The sequence below is a fragment of the Salmo salar genome, chromosome 05 (genome assembly GCF_965601325.2).
Source record: "Salmo salar chromosome 05, fSalSal1, whole genome shotgun sequence".
Taxonomy (NCBI): domain Eukaryota; kingdom Metazoa; phylum Chordata; class Actinopteri; order Salmoniformes; family Salmonidae; genus Salmo; species Salmo salar.
The window spans coordinates 32,330,589-32,348,179 of NC_138295.1; the positions used below are offsets into that span (position 1 = coordinate 32,330,589).

Below are 17,591 nucleotides of genomic sequence, written 5' to 3' on the forward strand. Positions count from 1 at the left end.
AAACTTTTGTAAAAGTAAATCTGATTTTGGTGAAGGCTAAACTTGCCGGGTGTCTAAATAGCTAGCCCGTGATGGCTGGGCTATGTACTTAGAATATTGCAAAATGTGCTTTCACCAAAAAGCTATTTTAAAATCGGACATATCGAGTGCATAGAGGAGTTCTGTATCTATAATTCTTAAAATAATTGTTATGCTTTTTGTGAACGTTTATCGTGAGTAATTTAGTAAATTGTTAGTAAATTCCCCGGAAGTTTGCGGGGGGTATGCTAGTTCTGAACGTCACATGCCAATGTAAAAAGCTGGTTTTTGATATAAATATGAACTTGATTGAACAAGACATGCATGTATTGTATAACATAATGTCCTAGGGTTGTCATCTGATGAAGATCATCAAAGGTTAGTGCTGCATTTAGCTGTGGTTTGGGTTTTTGTGACATTATATGCTAGCTTGAAAAATGGGTGTCTGATTATTTCTGGCTGGGTACTCTGCTGACATAATCTAATGTTTTGCTTTCGTTGTAAAGCCTTTTTGAAATCGGACAGTGTGGTTAGATTAACGAGAGTCTTGTCTTTAAATAGCTGTAAAATAGTCATATGTTTGAGAAATTGAAGTAATAGCATTTCTAAGGTATTTGAAAATCGCGCCACTGGATTAGACTGGCTGTTGCGTAGGTGGGACGAATTCGTCCCGCCTAGCCCAGAGAGGTTAAATAACCAGGCATCCTCTACTGACGGGATGAGGTCAATATCCTTCCATGATACCCGGGCCAGGTCAATTAGAATGGTTTGCTCGCTGAAACGTTTCAGGGAGCGTTTGGCAGTGATGAGTGAAGGTTGTTTGACCGCTGACCCATTACAGATGCAGGCAATGAGGCAGTGATCGCTGAGATCTTGGTTGAAAACAGCAGAGGTGTATTTAGAGGGCAAGTTGGTTAGGATGAATCAGGCCTTCATGGTCGAATTGCTGCAAAGAAACCACTACTAAAGGACACCAATAAGAGGAAGAGACTTGCTTGGGCTAAGAAACACGAGCAATGGTCATTAGACCGGTGAAAATCTGTCCTTTGGTCTGATGAGTCCAAATTTGAGATATATGGTTCCAACCGCCGTGGCTTTGTGAGACGCAGAGCAGGTGAACGGATGATCTCCACATGTGTGGTTCCCACCGTGAAGCATGGAGGAGGAGGTATGATGGTGTGGAGGTGCTTTGCTGGTGACACTGTCAGTGATTTATGTAGAATTCAAGGTACACTTAAACAGCATGACTACCACAGCATTCTGCAGCGATACGCCATCCCGTCTGGTTTGTGCTTAGTGGGACTATCATTTGTTTTTCCACAGGACAATGACCCAAAAACAAACCTCCAGGCTGTGTAAGGGCTATTTGACCAAGAAGGAGAGTGATGGAGTGCTGCATCAGATGACTTGGCCTCCACAATCACCTGACCTCAACCCAATTGAAATGGTTTAGGATGAGTTGACCGCAGAGTGAAGGAAAGCAGCCACCAAGTGGTCAGCATATGTGGGAACTCCAAGACTGCCAGAAAAGCATTCCAGGTAAAGCTGGTTGAGAGAATGCCAAGAGTGTGCAAAGCTGTCATCAAGGCAAATGGTGGCTACTTTGAAGAATCTAACACATGAAATCTTGGTTACTACATGATTCCATATGTATTATTTCATAGTTTTGATGTCTTCACTATTGTAGAAAATAGTAAAAATAAAGAAAACCCCTTGAATGAGTAGGTGTGTCCTAACTTTGGACTGGTGCTGTACTTTGATCAGTAATGTTGACCTTTGATAATCTCCAGCATTAAACAGACCCTGTTTAGGAACGTTCAACACTATGTACTGTTTAGTAGTGGGATGTTTTTTCAGAAGATAATCTAGTCTTTCTAAATTCACCTCTCATCTCCCTCATGTAGATATAATGAGTGCTTAAATGAGAAGAACATCTGTAGGCTATTCACCTTGTATCAACACCGTTGAAAGCTACTACTGTCAATGCTATTCTGGCTTCAGATCGCTTGGCTTTGAATCATGTGGTGGTCAATACAATCTTATTTAAAGTGTGACTGTGTTAACGTGTGAGGGATTATCACCCTCTCTTTGTCAACATACAATCTTTAATCATCTTTCCATATCCACTACTTTTCCCTTCTCCCTTTCTCTGTCAGACATAGATGAGTGTGTTGAGAACCAACATATTTGTGGGGAACGGGGAATCGATCTCAATCAGTTGGGCAGCTACCTGTGCAAGTGTCACACAGGATTCAGTAACTATGGCAACAGACTAGCTCAGTGTGCAGGTGAGAGACACATTTCTTCTTGGGTGTTGTTGTGTTGGGTTTTGTCTAAATACTCTAAGGTGGCTGCCTTTTGTCTGTCTTCCATGTACTGGCTGACTACTGAACCACCATTACATTTACATTTACGTCATTTAGCAGACGCTCTTACCCAGAGCAACTTACAAATTGGTGCCTTCACCTTAAGATATCCAGTGGAACAACCACTTTACAATAGTACATCTATGTCTTTTTTTGGGGGGGGGGGGGGGGGGGGGGGTTAGAAGGATTACTTTATCCTATCACAGGTATTCCTTAAAGAGGTGGGGTTTCAGGTGTCTCCGGAAGGTGGTGATTGACTCCGCTGTCCTGTCGTCGTGAGGTAGCTTGTTCCACCATTGGGGTGCCAGAGCAGCGAACAGTTTTGACTGGGCTGAGCGGGAACTGTGCTTCCGCAGAGGTAGGGGGGCCAGCAGGCCAGAGGTGGATGAACGCAGTGCCCTTGTTTGGGTGTAGGGCCTGATCAGAGCCTGAAGGTACGGAGGTGCCGTTCCCCTCACAGCTCCGTAGGCAAGCACCATGGTCTTGTAGTAGATGCGAGCTTCAACTGGAAGCCAGTGGAGTGTGCGGAGGAGCGGGGTGACGTGAGAGAACTTGGGAAGGTTGAACACCAGACGGGCTGCGGCGTTCTGGATGAGTTGTAGGGGTTTAATGGCACAGGCAGGGAGCCCCACCAACAGCGAGTTGCAGAAATCCAGACGGGAGATGACAAGTGCCTGGATTAGGACCTGCGCCGCTTCCTGTGTAAGGCAGGGTCGTACTCTGCGAATGTTGTTGAGCATGAACGTACAGGATCGGGTCACCGCCTTGATGTTAGCGGAGAACGACAGGGTGTTGTCCAGGGTCACGCCAAGGCTCTTAGCACTCTGGGAGGAGGACACAATGGAGTTGTCATCCGTGATGGCGAGATCATCGAACGGGCAGTCCTTCCCCGGGAGGAAGAGCAGCTCCATCTTGCCGAGGTTCAGCTTGAGGTGGTGATCCGTCATCCACACTGATATGTCTGCCAGACATGCAGAGATGCGATTCGCCACCTGGTTATCAGAAGGGGGAAAGGAGAAGATTAATTGCGTGTCGTCTGCGTAGCAATGATAGGAGAGACCATGTGAGGATATGACAGAGCCAAGTGACTTGGTGTATAGCGAGAATAGGAGAGGGCCTAGAACTGAGCCCTGGGGGACACCAGTGGTGAGAGCACGTGGTGCGGAGACGGATTCTAGGTAGGAGCGACCTGTCAGGTAAGACACAATCCAAGAGTGAGCCGTGCCGGAGATGCCCAACTCGGAGAGGAGGAGAGAAGGATCTGATGGTTCACAGTATCAAAGGCAGCAGATAGGTCTAGAAGGATGAGAGCAGAGGAGAGAGAGTTAGGTTTAGCAGTGCGGAGAGCCTCCGTGACACAGAGAAGAGCAGTCTCAGTTGAATGACCAGTCTTGAAACCTGACTGATTTGGATCAAGAAGGTCATTCTGAGAGAGATAGCAAGAGAGCTGGCCAAGGACGGCACGCTCAAGAGTTTTTTATTTACCCAGGCCAAAACCTGAATGGCAGTTACTGGTGCCAGTGTCCTGCTGGATTTACTAACTTTAGCAAAAACCAAACTAAGTGTGTAGGTGAGAGTCAAGCACCATTCCACCTGTCGTCCATGATGTACTCCTTTATCATGCACAGGTCTGTACATAGTGTACTGTAGAAGGGTATTGAGATAATGTCTCCATGTTTTTACTTTAGAGCTTAATTGTGACCAGTATGAAACACAGCCTGGACAGGTAAAGCTTTACTTTAGAAATATTACATGTAAAATGGGGTTTTTGGATATAAATATGAACTTGATCGAACAAAAAAATGCATGTATTGTCTAACATGATGTCCTAGGAGTGTCATCTGATGAAGATTGTCAAAGGTTAGTGCTTAATTTTAGCTGTATATCTGGTTTTGTGACGGCTATCAGTGCATGGAAAATGGCTGTGTTTAGCAACAACAACAAAAAAGTGCTGTCCTAAAATAATCTACTATTTTGGTTTCACCGTAAAGCCTTTTTGAAATCGGACAATGTGGTAGGATTAACAAGAGGATTATCTTTAAAATGCCGTATAATACTTTAATTTCTATTTTGAGATTTGTTTGTTTTTGAATTTCGCGCCGTTGTATTTCACTGGTGGTTGTCCAACTAATCCCGTTACCGGCATTTTATGACGAAGGGATCCTCAAGAAGTTAATTGAGAAAAGGGTATTTTTCCTTGATCTTGAAATGTTTTTATGCATTTTCCTCCCAGACTCTACCAGGCTTTGACAGTTTATTGTCTCTGTTGAAAAACAACTGTTTGGTGTTGAACAACTCTACGTTGTCTGGACCTACAAGACCGCTGTCAACTGGAGATGTGCTTTTGACAGTAAGTCACCACACAGAAACACACATGCAAATGCACACACACACGTACAAAACCCTTATGTCTCTCTTCTCTGGTTAATACCACTGATGTTCTTCAACTGGGCCTCCAGTCCAATGGTCACCGTAGTAGCAGTGAAGTGACTAAGTTACTGAGAACGATTGAAATCTCGATCAGACTGATCGTTCCACTGCTGACAGAGAACATGACCAGGATAGAGACCAACCACACAGGTAACACACACACACTGAGCACATATTTACAATGGGGCGGCAGGTAGCCTAGTGGTGAGAACGTTGAACCGGAAGTTTGCTTGATCGAATCCCCGAGCTGACAAGGTAAAAATCTGTCATTCTGCCCCTGAGCAAGGCAGTTAACCCATTGTTCCATGGGCGCCGAAGATGTGGATGTCGATTTAAGGCAGCCGCCCGCACCTCTCTGTTCAGAGGGGTTGGGTTAAATGCGGAAGACACATTTGAATACATTCAGTTGGACAACTGACTAGGTATCCCCATTTACTGACTGATTTCTGGTCTGTGTTGATTTTGTCATTATGTTGAAAAACAGAGGCTGAGATTATGGTGAGGAGAGATCTGACTCCATCTGAAGGACCAGTCAGCCTGACCAATGAGAACACTCAATTTGACACCACCTGGGAGATGGTGGTTGGAGATGACCTGAATTACCCAGGTAGCTGCAGTCCTACAGTACCAATCATCTGCTCCAAATATTATTAAAGGCACACATTGAGATATTGTGAGTTGTACATGTTTTCGTAGCAGGCCTTATGTTTTCGTGTTGTTTTTTGTGCAGGGTTTGCATTTGTTGTTCTGTTCATCTATAAGAATCTGGATAGTCTGAAGGACAACACTTCTCATCAGAGCCAGCAGCTCATGTCCAGTGCTGCGACAGTGTCCGTTAGCAACTCCAACACAACAAACCTGCCCCAACTGATTAATCTCACCTTCAATCACCTGCAGGTAACACTTGTCTCTACTTAATAGTTTATGACTGTCAGTAAAATATGTTGATATGTTTTTCATTGTCATGTTTTACATTAAGTCACAATTTTTCCTAAATTTACTGAGTCTAAATGGAATTGACCCCAACCCATATACACTGTATCCTAGTCCAGTGATGTTGACCCCACCTGTGTTTATTGGTCGAGTGAGAATGGACCGGGGGTGTGGTCTGGGCGGGGTTGCACCTCAGTGATGTCAAACTCCACCCACACTGTGTGCTCCTGCAACCATCTCAGCACATTCGCTCTGCTGAAGGGAATCCATCAGAAAAAGGTGATGAGAACACTAACCAGTTTTCCATCGAACCATTTTATGCGAGTAAAGTACATGTCGTTTAAAAAATGTCATGACAGGCCTGATGGAAACAGAAAATGTTTCGGTAAACTTTGTAAATGTCTAGCATATTTTGTTTTCTTGACAAGGTGGGCTCTTTTAAGGTCGGTAAAAATAATTATGCATGAAACGTCAGTGGAAACGCTTTTATGCGCAAATATTGATATAATAACCATCCTATCAAAGTCTACTTCACGATATGACGTGTGTGGACCTCCCACTACGACTTGTCGGGAAAGCATGCCGTTTACTAGGTAACGTAATGGTGAATGTGAAAGGTGATGAGCTTGATGCTGCTTTCCAATATATATTGAGGGTCTTATTCTGGTGACATGATCAACGATGTTTGGCTGAAGTTTGACAAATAAAAATAATCTTGCTCTTTTGTCCATAATAATCTCATCATGTAGGCTATATGTGCACTCTAGCCAAAAGTGCACATACACTTATATGTAAGCAGCGCTGTGGGTTTAAGCGCACGTGCCAATACCGGAGTGGGCACACTTGCTATATAAAGCAATTTTTGTTGTTGTTGCGAAAACCATCATCAGTAGTATTGAAAATGCCATGGAAACCCATTTAACTTGTATTTTTTATTCGGTACATGGACATTTTACCGCAAATTGTATTTTATGTGCACTATGTCATCACGCACAGCCTTTTATCTGTAACAAGTCATTTTGATGGAAACACCTCTCTGGTGGGAAAATGAAAATGTTGTTTTAATGCAGATTTTAGAGTATTCCTATGTAAATCTTTCGCAAATTGGCTGGAAACCTAGCTAGTGTAGCACATCTGAAGGGGGAGAAAACATATTCCAATTTATCTGTGTCAGAGACTTCCTTTGGTTCCTCTGGAAAGGTTAATGTTTTAAAATACTAAATGTAAGTGTTTGATGCATTTGTCACATTATTTAAGGCGAGTTTGATGCTTGTTGAGTGCTTAAGTGCTGATGTTGTTTTGGAGGCTCAGCTGTGTGTTTGACATGTTCATACTGTCTAGTCGGTGTGTGTCTGATGCTTGTTATTCCTCGTTGGCAGGGAAGCGGGCAGCTGTCGTTGGTGATGTGGGGGGGGGGTTTTGTGGCACTGACCTGTGTGGTCCTGTCCCTGATCACAACCCTGTGGTGTCGCTTTGCCAGCCGCAAACGCCATAGAAAATAAGACATGGATTTGAACTATTTCTGTTATAAGAAAAGCTTTACTTGGAATCCATTTGTAACAGTGTCTCTTGGCTTGCAAGGACATCCAATTGCCAGAATTTGTATTTATTTAAGTAGTATAAAAATGTACCAAACAAAAACATAAGTACACAACTTTATATTAATAGATATACAATATTCCATGTATAGAAGTCTTATCAGTTCTGGACTGTAATAGATGAGCTCTCATCTCTATGGCAACATACATAAGTCATTTCAGTCTCATAAACATGGTTTGTAATTTGTAGAGATGCGAATAGTGGTATATCCACTCCATGCTGCATTTGACCAGTATTATGCCACTTGGTGGTTGTTGTAACTGAGTTATTTTAAGTGAAAGTAATATTTTTCCTGTTTATTATACAGTGCTTGAAAAGGTATTTTATATTATTTCCTTCATTCTGATTTAAATGTCTAAATATGAGCTGTTTGTTTTGTAAAAAAATAAAGCACTACATCATCCTGAAAGTACAATGAATTTGATCATTGCTCACCCAAAACATAGTTTTTTTTGCCTGTCATTAGGCTAGGCCTAAAACACTGCCCACATGGTGTAAAGACTTCCAAACACCCAAACTGACTTTGACTTTTTTGGGGGGATAGGGGGCAGCATTTGGAATGTTGGATGAAAAGCGTGCCCAAAGTAAACTGCCTGCTACTCAGGCCCAGAAGCTAGGATATGGATATCATTGGTAGATTTGGATAGAAAACACTCCGAAGTTTCCAAAACTGTTAAAATAATGTCTGTGAGTATAACAGAACTGAAATGGCAGGCGAAAACCTGAGGAAAATCCATCCAGGAAGTGCTACTATTTTGAAATGTGTGTTTTTCTATTGAAAGCCTATCCACCATTTAAAGGGATAGGACACAGATTCCGTTCCCTATGGCTTCCACTAGCTGTGAACAGTCTTTAGACATTGTTTCAGGCCTTTATTCTGAAAAATGAGGGAGAATGAGCAGTTTCAATGAGAGGCCAGTGGAAATTCCCCAACCTGTTTGTTGCGCAATCCCGAGAGCGCGCCTTTCGTTGTTTTTCTTTTATATTGACGACACTATTGTCTGGTTGAAATATTATCGATTATTTAGGACTAAAACAACCTGAGGATTGATTATAAACATCGTTTGACATGTTTCTACAAACTTTACGGATACTATTTGGAATTTTCGTCTGCCTCTTGGGACCGCATTTGAGCCATTGGTTTACTGAACAAAACGCGCCAACAAAATGGAGGTTTTTGGATATATAGCGGGACTTTATCGAACAAAACAAACATTTAATGTGTAACATGGAGTCTTGTGAGTGCAACCATCTGAAGATCATCAAAGGTCAGTGATTCATTTTATTGCTATTTCTGACTTTCGTGACTAATCTACTTGGCTGCTAACTGTTTGTAATGTTTTGTGTTGTCGTGTCTTCGGCTATGCCGGATTAAGTGATATGACATGCTATTCTATAAAATCCTTTCTCTGTAAATAATATTACTTGATTGAGCTAATCATGTAAATGTAATTAACTAGAAAGTCGGGGCACCACGGAAGAACGTTTATAGAGCTGTTATCTTCCGAATAAACTCTTAAAGACCTAGTAATCTTTTACATCAATAGCAGTCCACATTAATCGGCACCTTATTTTCAGTCTCATATGAAAGTTGTAAATTCTTGGTTATCTTCACGAACCCTGGCTAACAAGTTGAATCAGCAATACAAAATTGGGTTTAATTATTTATTTACCAAATACCTAAACTAATCACACAGAATTACATATACACAGAATACAAATTATGTCATACAGAAAACGTCCCTGGTGGACGGAACCTGTATGAGGCTTGTTACACAAAGAGAGGGGGTTGGGCTTGAATGAAAGAGCGGGAAGACTGAAGAACAAAGGGAGAAGCTGTGCTATCGTAAATGCAGAATCTTATGCATTCTAAATTACCGCCCATTTGGAAAAGGAAAATGCAATAAATATTTACTCTGAGCTGCGCTTCGGTAGGTTGGTCGTAGATGCTGGCCGTTTTGGCCAACAGAGATCTTCCTGTCCTCGGAAGAATGTCACTGGTGGTAAATTGGATACGTTGTAGTATCTTCGTTGTGTGTTAGACTGGATACGTCGTCCGTCCTTTCCTAGCCCATGTTTACAGCGGCCGCTGCTAACTCAACGGCTAGGAAGTATCACTTCTGTAGTGAATAAGAGTTCAAGGTTCATACCATTCGCAACCAAAGCTCACACTGAGGTTGGCTTAGTTCTGTACTTAAAATGTTAGTCCTTTTAACGCAGAGGCTGCAGACCTCACGTACCCGGAACAGGCTGGTTACCTTTTCGTCAAAGGCTTATATAGTGGAGAGGGAGAAGGGTGTGTTTCATCGTTTATAACCCATGTCTCTTCACAGGGGTGGGCCACTGATTAAGCAGGGCACTTTCCTTTTGAAAACCCAATTCTCTCATTTGGAAGCTAAAATTACATTTAATCTTCTAACAAACAGTTTCAATATCAAACATTTAAATTGCACAACAATTCCATGTGAATCTGATACCTAGAATGTGTAGACTTTCCCAGGTACAGTTTATGTCGTCCTGTCATCAGTCATAATGTCTCAGATGACAACCGAACTGACATCCATACTCATGAAGTTCCAACGCATATTTCCAACTGGTTCTATTACCGAAATATGGTTCCTTTCCCCCCACTTGTTTGATGTTCCCAGACTCTCTATATTTAACAAAGGCTATTCAAAAGTCCTTCAGTAGGGTCAGAGAGAGAGGGGAAGGGAGAAAGGTATTTATTCATAAACATTACCCACAGGCCAACGTCATGACAGTGTGCTGAGCGCTGTCCTCAGATAATCGCATGGTTTGCTTTCGCCATAAAGCCTTTTTGAAATCTGACACGGCGGCTGGATTAACAACAAATTAAGCTTTATTTTGATGTATTGCACTTGTGATTTCATGAAAGTTAAATATTTATAGTAATTTAATTTGAATTTGGTGCTCTGCAATTCCACCGGAAGATGTCGAGGTGGGACGCTAGCGTCCCACTGATCCATAAGAAGTTTTATTTAAAGGCCCAGTGCAGTCAAGAACATGATTTCCAGAGTTTTATGTATATTTAAACACTTTGAGGTTGGAATAAGACTGTGAAATTGTGGACATTATGATAATTCCCTTTTAGTGTAAGAGCTGTTTGAAATGTCAGCCTGTTTGGTGGGATGGAGTTTTGGCTTGCTGGTGACATCACCAGGCAGTAAATTAGTTAATAGACCAATAAGAAAGAGTGTTCCAAACCTGGGCTGTATCATAAAAATCCCCCATCCCCCCCAAAATAAGCTTTTTGGTCTTAATTTAAGGTTAGGGTTAGGCATATGGTTAGCCGTATGTTTAAGTTTAGGGTTAGGTTTCAAATCAAATTTTAATTAAGAAGAGACATTTTAGAAATAAGCGGGGTTTATGACTTTGTGGCTGTAGTAACTAGTGACGACAAGTGCACAGAGAGAGATAGCTTTGTCAGGAAGACTTCACGTTTTGTGTCAGCCAGACTAGAGAAATATATGTCTGCCCTGAAACTTACTGTTGATCATCATGAAGGAACATAGTGTGAGTGATATTAATATCGTAAATCTAAAGTCTCCCACCATTTGATCATAGTTGCGTCTTAATTTTCCAACAGGCTGTTTATCACACAAATGCATTTGCCATCATTATCATGACTTTGATATCTCTCATTAGCTCTTGAAACTTCTCTCTTCATTGGTTAATCGACCTACCTTTTGAGCTAACATAAATCTATATAATGTAGCCTTTCAATGTATTAGGATGCTTCGGCAATGGAGGGAGAGTTCGCCAGGAATTCGTCAGGAAAATGATTGATTTCGTGGACAAATAGTCCCACCACCACTTGAAGAAAAACCCAGAAACCCTCTTCATTTGTGTAATCACAAAGACACACTAAATGTTGAGCATTCAAACCCCTTCCCCATCAATGCTGATAGAGCAAGTGAGAATGTGAAAGTTACGGGAAATGCTGCTGCAGTAACTTTTAAAATTTGCATAAAGGTCAGACATCTTCAAAAGAAATCAAGAGCAAGACATTTTGAAAAGGAGAGAAAAAGATAAGTAGCAGTGCTTCAGAGTGAAATATGGATTCTAAATCTACTTTTGGTAAGGCAGCTGGTTTATGTGGCCCTGTTGATAAGAGTCTATACTGTGCATGTTGGTGTTTTAGATCAATGTGTCCTCTTATGTCTGATCTTGGAGACAGACCCTCTACACTAGAGTCTAATTCAGGGATGGAACTCATGGACGTGGTCTACGCAAAACTAGACAAATCAACCTGATGTGAATTGCGATGCAAATGGTCTTCTCATGCTACCCAGTCAGTTCCTCTTTGTTTTCGACTTGCAAGAAAATGCCGATGCAAGTTATGGGGAAATAATTTTACTTCCCTGCGCTAACCACATCCGTGAGGTCTCCAAATTATTCTTTAGAACAAAAACCAAGCTGACATGTGACATTAACTCACCAGCTGTCAGAGATCATGGGAGCCATTCTATTTCTACTGATTGTAGGTCGGTAAATTTTCTGCTTTTTATTTGACCAACACATCATCGAGTCTGTTTAAAAGATATAACATATGCATGTGTGCAGTTCAACCTTTCTTTATGTCTTCATTTAGTGGTACTCATGGACCAAGGAGCAAGAGTTACAAGATGTGCGAACGGCTTTACTCAACCTTATTCCAATCAAGAGTTTCTGAATTGTATTGGTAATGATGGAGAACATGGTTATAATTTCATGTGTAGTATTTTGCTTTAGGAATATGCTTTGATCAGTAATGTTGACCTCTGATAATCTCCAGCAGTAAACAGACCCTGTTTAGGAACATTCAACACTATATACTGTTTATCAGTGGGATAATCTAGTCTTTCTAAATTCACCTCTCATCTCCCTCATGTAGATATAATGAATGCTTAAATGAGAAGAACATCTGTAGGCTATTCAACTTGTATCAACACCGTTGAAAGCTCCTACTGTCAATGCTATTCTGGCTTCAGATCGCTTGGCTTTGAATGATGTGGTGGTCAATACAATCTTATTTAAAGTGTGACTGTGTTAACGTGTGAGGCACAAACCCCTCTCTTTGTCAACAAACAATCTTTAATCATCTTTCAATCTCAACTACTTTTCCCTTCTCCCTTTCTCTATCAGACATAAATGAGTGTGTTGAGAACCAACATATTTGTGGGGAACGGGAAATCTGTGTCAATCAGGTGGGCAGCTACCTGTGCAAGTGTCACACAGGATTCAGTAACTACGGCAACAGACTAGCTCAGTGTGCAGGTGAGAGACACATTTCTTCTTGGGTGATGTTGTGTTGGGTTTTGTCTAAATACTCTAAGGTGGCTACCTTTTGTCTGTCTTCCATGTACTGGCTGACTGTACTGAAGCACCATAACATTCCTTGTCAGGTTTTATTCTGTACATAGTGTGCTGTAGAAGGGTATTGTCACATCCTGACCAGTATAAGGGTTATTTGTTATTGTAGTTTGGTCAGGACGTGGCAGAGGGTATTTTGTTTATGTGGTTCGGGGTGGTGATTTATTTAGTAGGGTGTTGGTTTAGTTAGTTCCGGGTTTTTTGGGCTTATGTTCTAGGTTTGTATTTCTGTGGTCTCTAGTCTTTTGTATTTCTATGTTTCGTTTATTGGGGTTGGACTCTCAATTGGAGGCAGGTGTTTTCTAGTTGCCTCTGATTGAGAGTCCTATATATGGGTATGTGTTTGGTTAAGTGTTTGTGGGAGATTGTTGCTTGTTTTGCCTGTGTGAGCATGACAAGACTGTTTTGTTGTTCGTGAGTTCTTCGTTTTTGGTGTTCTCGTTATTTTAAAATAAATACAAGATGAGCATCCACATTCCTGCTGTGTTTTGGTCCTCTATTCCCGATGACAACCGTTACAGGTATTGAGATAATGTCTCCATGTTTTTACTTTAGAGCTTAATTGTGACCCGTACGAAACACAGCCTGGACAGGTAAAGCTTTACTTTAGAAATATTACATTATTAATTGAGGAATTTTTTTTTTTTTTTTTTCTTGATCTTGAAATGTTTTTATGCATTTTCCTCCCAGACTCTACCAGGCTTTGACAGTTTCTTGTCTCTGTTGAGAAACAACTGTTTGGTGTTGAACAACTCTACGTTGTCTGGACCTACAAGACCGCTGTCAACTGGAGATATGCTTTTGACAGTAAGTCACCACACAGAAACACACATGCAAATGCACACACACACGTACAAAACCCTTATGTCTCTCTTCTCTAGTTACTGGTTAATACCACTGATGTTCTTCAACTGGACCTCCAGTCCAATGGTCACCGTAGTAGCAGTGAAGTGACTAAGTTACTGAGAACGATTGAAATCTCGATCAGACTGATCGCTCCACAGCTGACAGAGAACGTGACCAGGATAGAGACCAACCATACAAGTAACATAAACACACTGAGCACACGCTGACCACATATTTACCATTTACTGACCACCTCGCAGGTACCTTTATTGAACACGATGGGAGACAGAGAGCTGGTTTCAAGCGCAGGGCGCAGCAGGTGTTTATTGGTAAAGGACCACAGGAGGAGGCAGGTAGCTGGGTCCAGGGGCAGGCAGAAGGTCATACACAGGAGGAGGCAGGTAGCTGGGTCCAGGGGCAGGCAGAAGGTCATACACAGGGGGTCCAAAAAGGCAACAGTACAGGCAGGGAAAAGACTTGTAACATCTGGGAGATCAGGCAATAGGTTGATAAGAGGAAATCCGATAGGCTAAAGTACAGGCAGGGAATAGGCGAAAGGCACTGTTAGTTTTTGCCTGCCTCACTATCATACACGGGAGGATTAAATTACAGATGAAAAACAGAGCTCCAAATAGAAGTGTATCACAAAACAAACAATATCTCACAATGATGGGTTGCAAAGAACTGAACTAAATAGTGTGTGATAATGACATAAAGGTGTGTGAACAGGTGATCAGAATTCAGGTGATTGGGATCTGGAGATTGAGCTGCATTCAGGGGATCTACGTGTTAGGGAGTGTGAGTTGGCAGCAGACATTGTGGTCTTCCTGTGGTACTGTAATCTGAACACCATACTGATCATAAACGAAGCACTAACAAGCACATTAGATTATGTCAACTTTAAAATAAAATAAATGCAATATTGTGTTCAGTAATGGTGATTTCTGGTCTGTGTTGATTTTGTCAATATTTTGAAAAACAGAGGTTAAGATTCTGGTGAGGAGAGACAAGAATCTACCTAAAGGACCAGTCAGCCTGACCAATGAGAACACTCAACTTGACACCACCTGGGAGACGGTGATTGGAGATGACCAGAATTACCAAGGTAGTCGCAGTCCTACAGTACCAATCATCTGCTCAAAATATTACTAAAGACATACATTGACGGATTCACTTGGGATATTGTGAGTTGTACATGTTTTCTGTGTGCAGGGTTTGCATTTGTCGTTCTGCTCAGCTATAAGAATCTGGATAGTCTGAAGGACAACACTTCTCATCAGAGCCAGCAGCTCATGTCCAGTGCTGCGACGGTGTCCGTTAGCAACTCCAACACAACAAACCTGCCCCAACTGATTAATCTCACCTTCAATCACCTGCAGGTAACACTTGTCTCTACTTAATAGTTTCTGGCTGTCAGTAAAACATGTTTTTCATTGATATATTTTCCATTAAGTCAAATTCTTTCCTGAAATTACTGAGTCTAAATGGAATTGACCCCAACCCATATACACTGTATCCTAGTCCAGTGATGTTGACCCCACCTGTGTTTATTGGTCGGATGAGAATGGACCGGGGGTGTGGTCTGGGCGGGGTTGCACCTCAGTGATGTCAAACTCCACCCACACTGTGTGCTCCTGCAACCATCTCAGCACATTCGCTCTGCTGAAGGGAATCCATCAGGAAAAGGTAATGAGAACACTAACCAGTTTTCCATCGAACCTTTTTATGCGAGTAAAGTACATGTCGGATGAAAAATGTCATGACAGGCCTGATGGAAACAGAAAATGTTTCGGAAAATTTTAGAAATGTCAAGAAAACAAAATACGCTAGACAAGGTGGGATGTTTTTGTGTCGGTAAAAATAATTATGCAGGAAATGTCGGTGGAAACGCTTTTATGGCCAAATATTGATGTAATAACCATCATATTGAAGTAAACTTGGAGTCAAGCTATGACGTGTGTGTGGTCCTCCCACTACGACTTGTCGGGAAAGCATGCAGTTTATTAGGCAACAGATTAAATATGTTTATGTTGAACTTCACAGGGTGGTGAATGTGCATGGTGATGAGCTTGATGCTTCAGGGCACGTTCCAATACCGGAATGGGCACATTTGCTATAAAGCGCCAAAAAAAAGAATAGTGAGAAATCCCTCAGAGTTGAAAATGCCATGTAAACCCATTTAACTTGTAGTTTTTATTCGGTACATGGACATTTTACCGCAAAGGGTATTTTTATCAGCACTATGTCATCAAGCACAGCCTTTTATCCACAACAAGTCAATTTGATGGAAACACCTCTCTGGTGGGAAAATGTACATATTGTTTTAGTGCAGATTTGAGAGTATTCCCATGTAAATCTGTCACCAATTGGATGGAAACCTACTGCAGCTAGTATAGCACATCTGAAGGGGAGAAAATATATTCCCAGATATGTGTGTCAGAGACTTCCTTTGGATAATCTGAAAATGTTCATGTTCTATAATAGTAAATGTGTTTGATGCATTTCTCACATTATTTAGGGGAGTTTGATGCATGTTGAGTGCTTAAGTGCTGATGTTGTTTTTGGAGGCTCAGCTGTGTGTTTGACATGTTCATACTGTCTAGTCGGTGTGTGTCTGATGCTTGTTATTCCTCGTTGGCAGCTGTCGTTGGTGATGTTGGTGGGTGTTTTTGTGGCACTGACCTGTGTGAGCCTGTCCCTGATCACAACCCTGTGGTGTCGCTTTGTCAGCCGCAAACGCCGTGGAGGAAACCGGCAGCAACAGGATGTACAACTCAATAGAAAATAAGACATGGATTTGAACTATTTGTTTTATAAGAAAAGCTTTACTTGGAATGAATTTGTAACATTGTCTCTTAGCTTGCAATGACATCCAAATGCCAGAATTGTTTTATTTAATTAGGTATTATAAATGTATCAAACAAACAAAAACATAAGTACACAACTTTGTTAATAGATATACAATATCTCATGTATAGAACTCTTATCAGTTCTAGTCTGTAACATATGAGCTCTTATCTATATGTCAAAATACATAAGTCATTTTAGGCTCATGAGTTTGGCCTATAAGTGGTAGCATGAATTTTCCTAGAATAGTGGTATATCCACCCAATGCTGCATTTGTCAAGTATCAAGCCACTTTGTTGTTGTAACTATTTTCTGAGAGCTAACCAAGTGAATAATATTTGGCCCTGTCATTCAATCATCTGCAATATTTTGCTCCAATCTGATTCAAATATCTAAATACATTCGGTCCCTTTCTTCAGCAATAAAGCTACACCATACTGAAAGTACAATGTATTTTACCATTGCTCTCCCAAAACAGTTTTTTTTTGCCTGCCCACATGGTGTAAAGACTTCCAAACTGACTTAAACCAGAAAGTGCCCTAACAAGAGTCAATGAAATACAACAACCCTCCAGACAAAGTGGGCTGTGATCGTTCAAAATCACGATCCCTGTGCCTTCCTGCTAGCTGCCGCTGGTTGATGGCCTTAGTGCTGGTGCGCAGATGCAGTTGTTGCAGCCTCAGCTGCAGGGCTTTGGGGAGCTTGCCTCCTTTGGACGGATCTCCTTCAGCCTCTGCTTGGGGGGGTTTTGTGAGGCGGAAGTCACAGATGGTGGGGTAGTGGTTGTACATCACACGGCAGGTATGTGTGGAAGGGTTATAGCCCTCGGCACTCACCGTGACCTCGTACTCACCCGGGTTCTGCAGGCGCCAGTAGTCCCCGTCAGGTACTACAGTAGGGGCAGGACACAAAATGGCTACTGGTAAGTGGTTGGCTTCTTTGGCCTACTAATTTCATAACATAATCCTATAGTGCCATCTAGGGGCAATTTGACAGCATCATTTTTAGGTTTTCTTGTATCATTTACTGACAAAAAAAATTGCATGTGAGGAGGGAGCCCATCTGATCTAAAATATGTTGGTCTATGCCATCCACGTTGATTATAGCATCCTCAATGCCAGCCTCTGTGTATTTGTCTCCGATTACACCCTTGCGCCCTCTATGGACCTTCAATACAAA

At 41.7% G+C, this 17,591-nt stretch overlaps 1 protein-coding gene and 1 long non-coding RNA gene across 3 annotated transcripts; both read left to right on the plus strand.

Annotated features, from left to right (window-relative positions):
* The first annotated feature begins 5,574 nt into the window (after window positions 1-5,574).
* LOC123743091 (uncharacterized) lies at window positions 5,575-7,243 on the plus strand. The gene is made up of 3 exons (XR_014392300.1): window positions 5,575-5,711; window positions 5,862-6,026; window positions 7,127-7,243. It is a non-coding gene; the product is annotated as an uncharacterized LOC123743091 (long non-coding RNA).
* A 4,425-nt stretch (window positions 7,244-11,668) lies between these two features.
* LOC106604645 (adhesion G protein-coupled receptor E5) lies at window positions 11,669-16,871 on the plus strand. 2 transcript variants are annotated; one of them, XM_014199487.3, is made up of 10 exons: window positions 11,669-11,851; window positions 11,959-12,048; window positions 12,492-12,623; window positions 13,275-13,312; window positions 13,410-13,526; window positions 13,601-13,763; window positions 14,548-14,670; window positions 14,778-14,944; window positions 15,087-15,251; window positions 16,207-16,871. In XM_014199487.3, the coding sequence occupies exons 1-10, from the start codon at window positions 11,821-11,823 to the stop codon at window positions 16,351-16,353; spliced, it is 1,173 nt and encodes a 390-aa protein (XP_014054962.3). In that variant the 5' UTR covers window positions 11,669-11,820; the 3' UTR covers window positions 16,354-16,871. The 2 variants fall into 2 exon arrangements, with proteins under 2 accessions (XP_014054962.3, XP_045574028.2); XM_045718072.2 differs by lacking the exon at window positions 11,959-12,048 and having other exon boundaries at window positions 11,787-11,851.
* Window positions 16,872-17,591: the final 720 nt, after the last annotated feature.

Excerpts from the sequence above, each read along its gene's own strand:
- LOC106604645 (XM_014199487.3), top strand. The coding sequence starts at position 11,821 with ATGGGAGCCATTCTATTTCTACTGATTGTAG. Across the intron at positions 11,852-11,958 it reads TCTATTTCTACTGATTGTAG|TGGTACTCATGGACCAAGGA; the intron begins GTCGGTAAATTT and ends GTCTTCATTTAG. Across the intron at positions 12,624-13,274 it reads CAGACTAGCTCAGTGTGCAG|AGCTTAATTGTGACCCGTAC; the intron begins GTGAGAGACACA and ends TTTTTACTTTAG.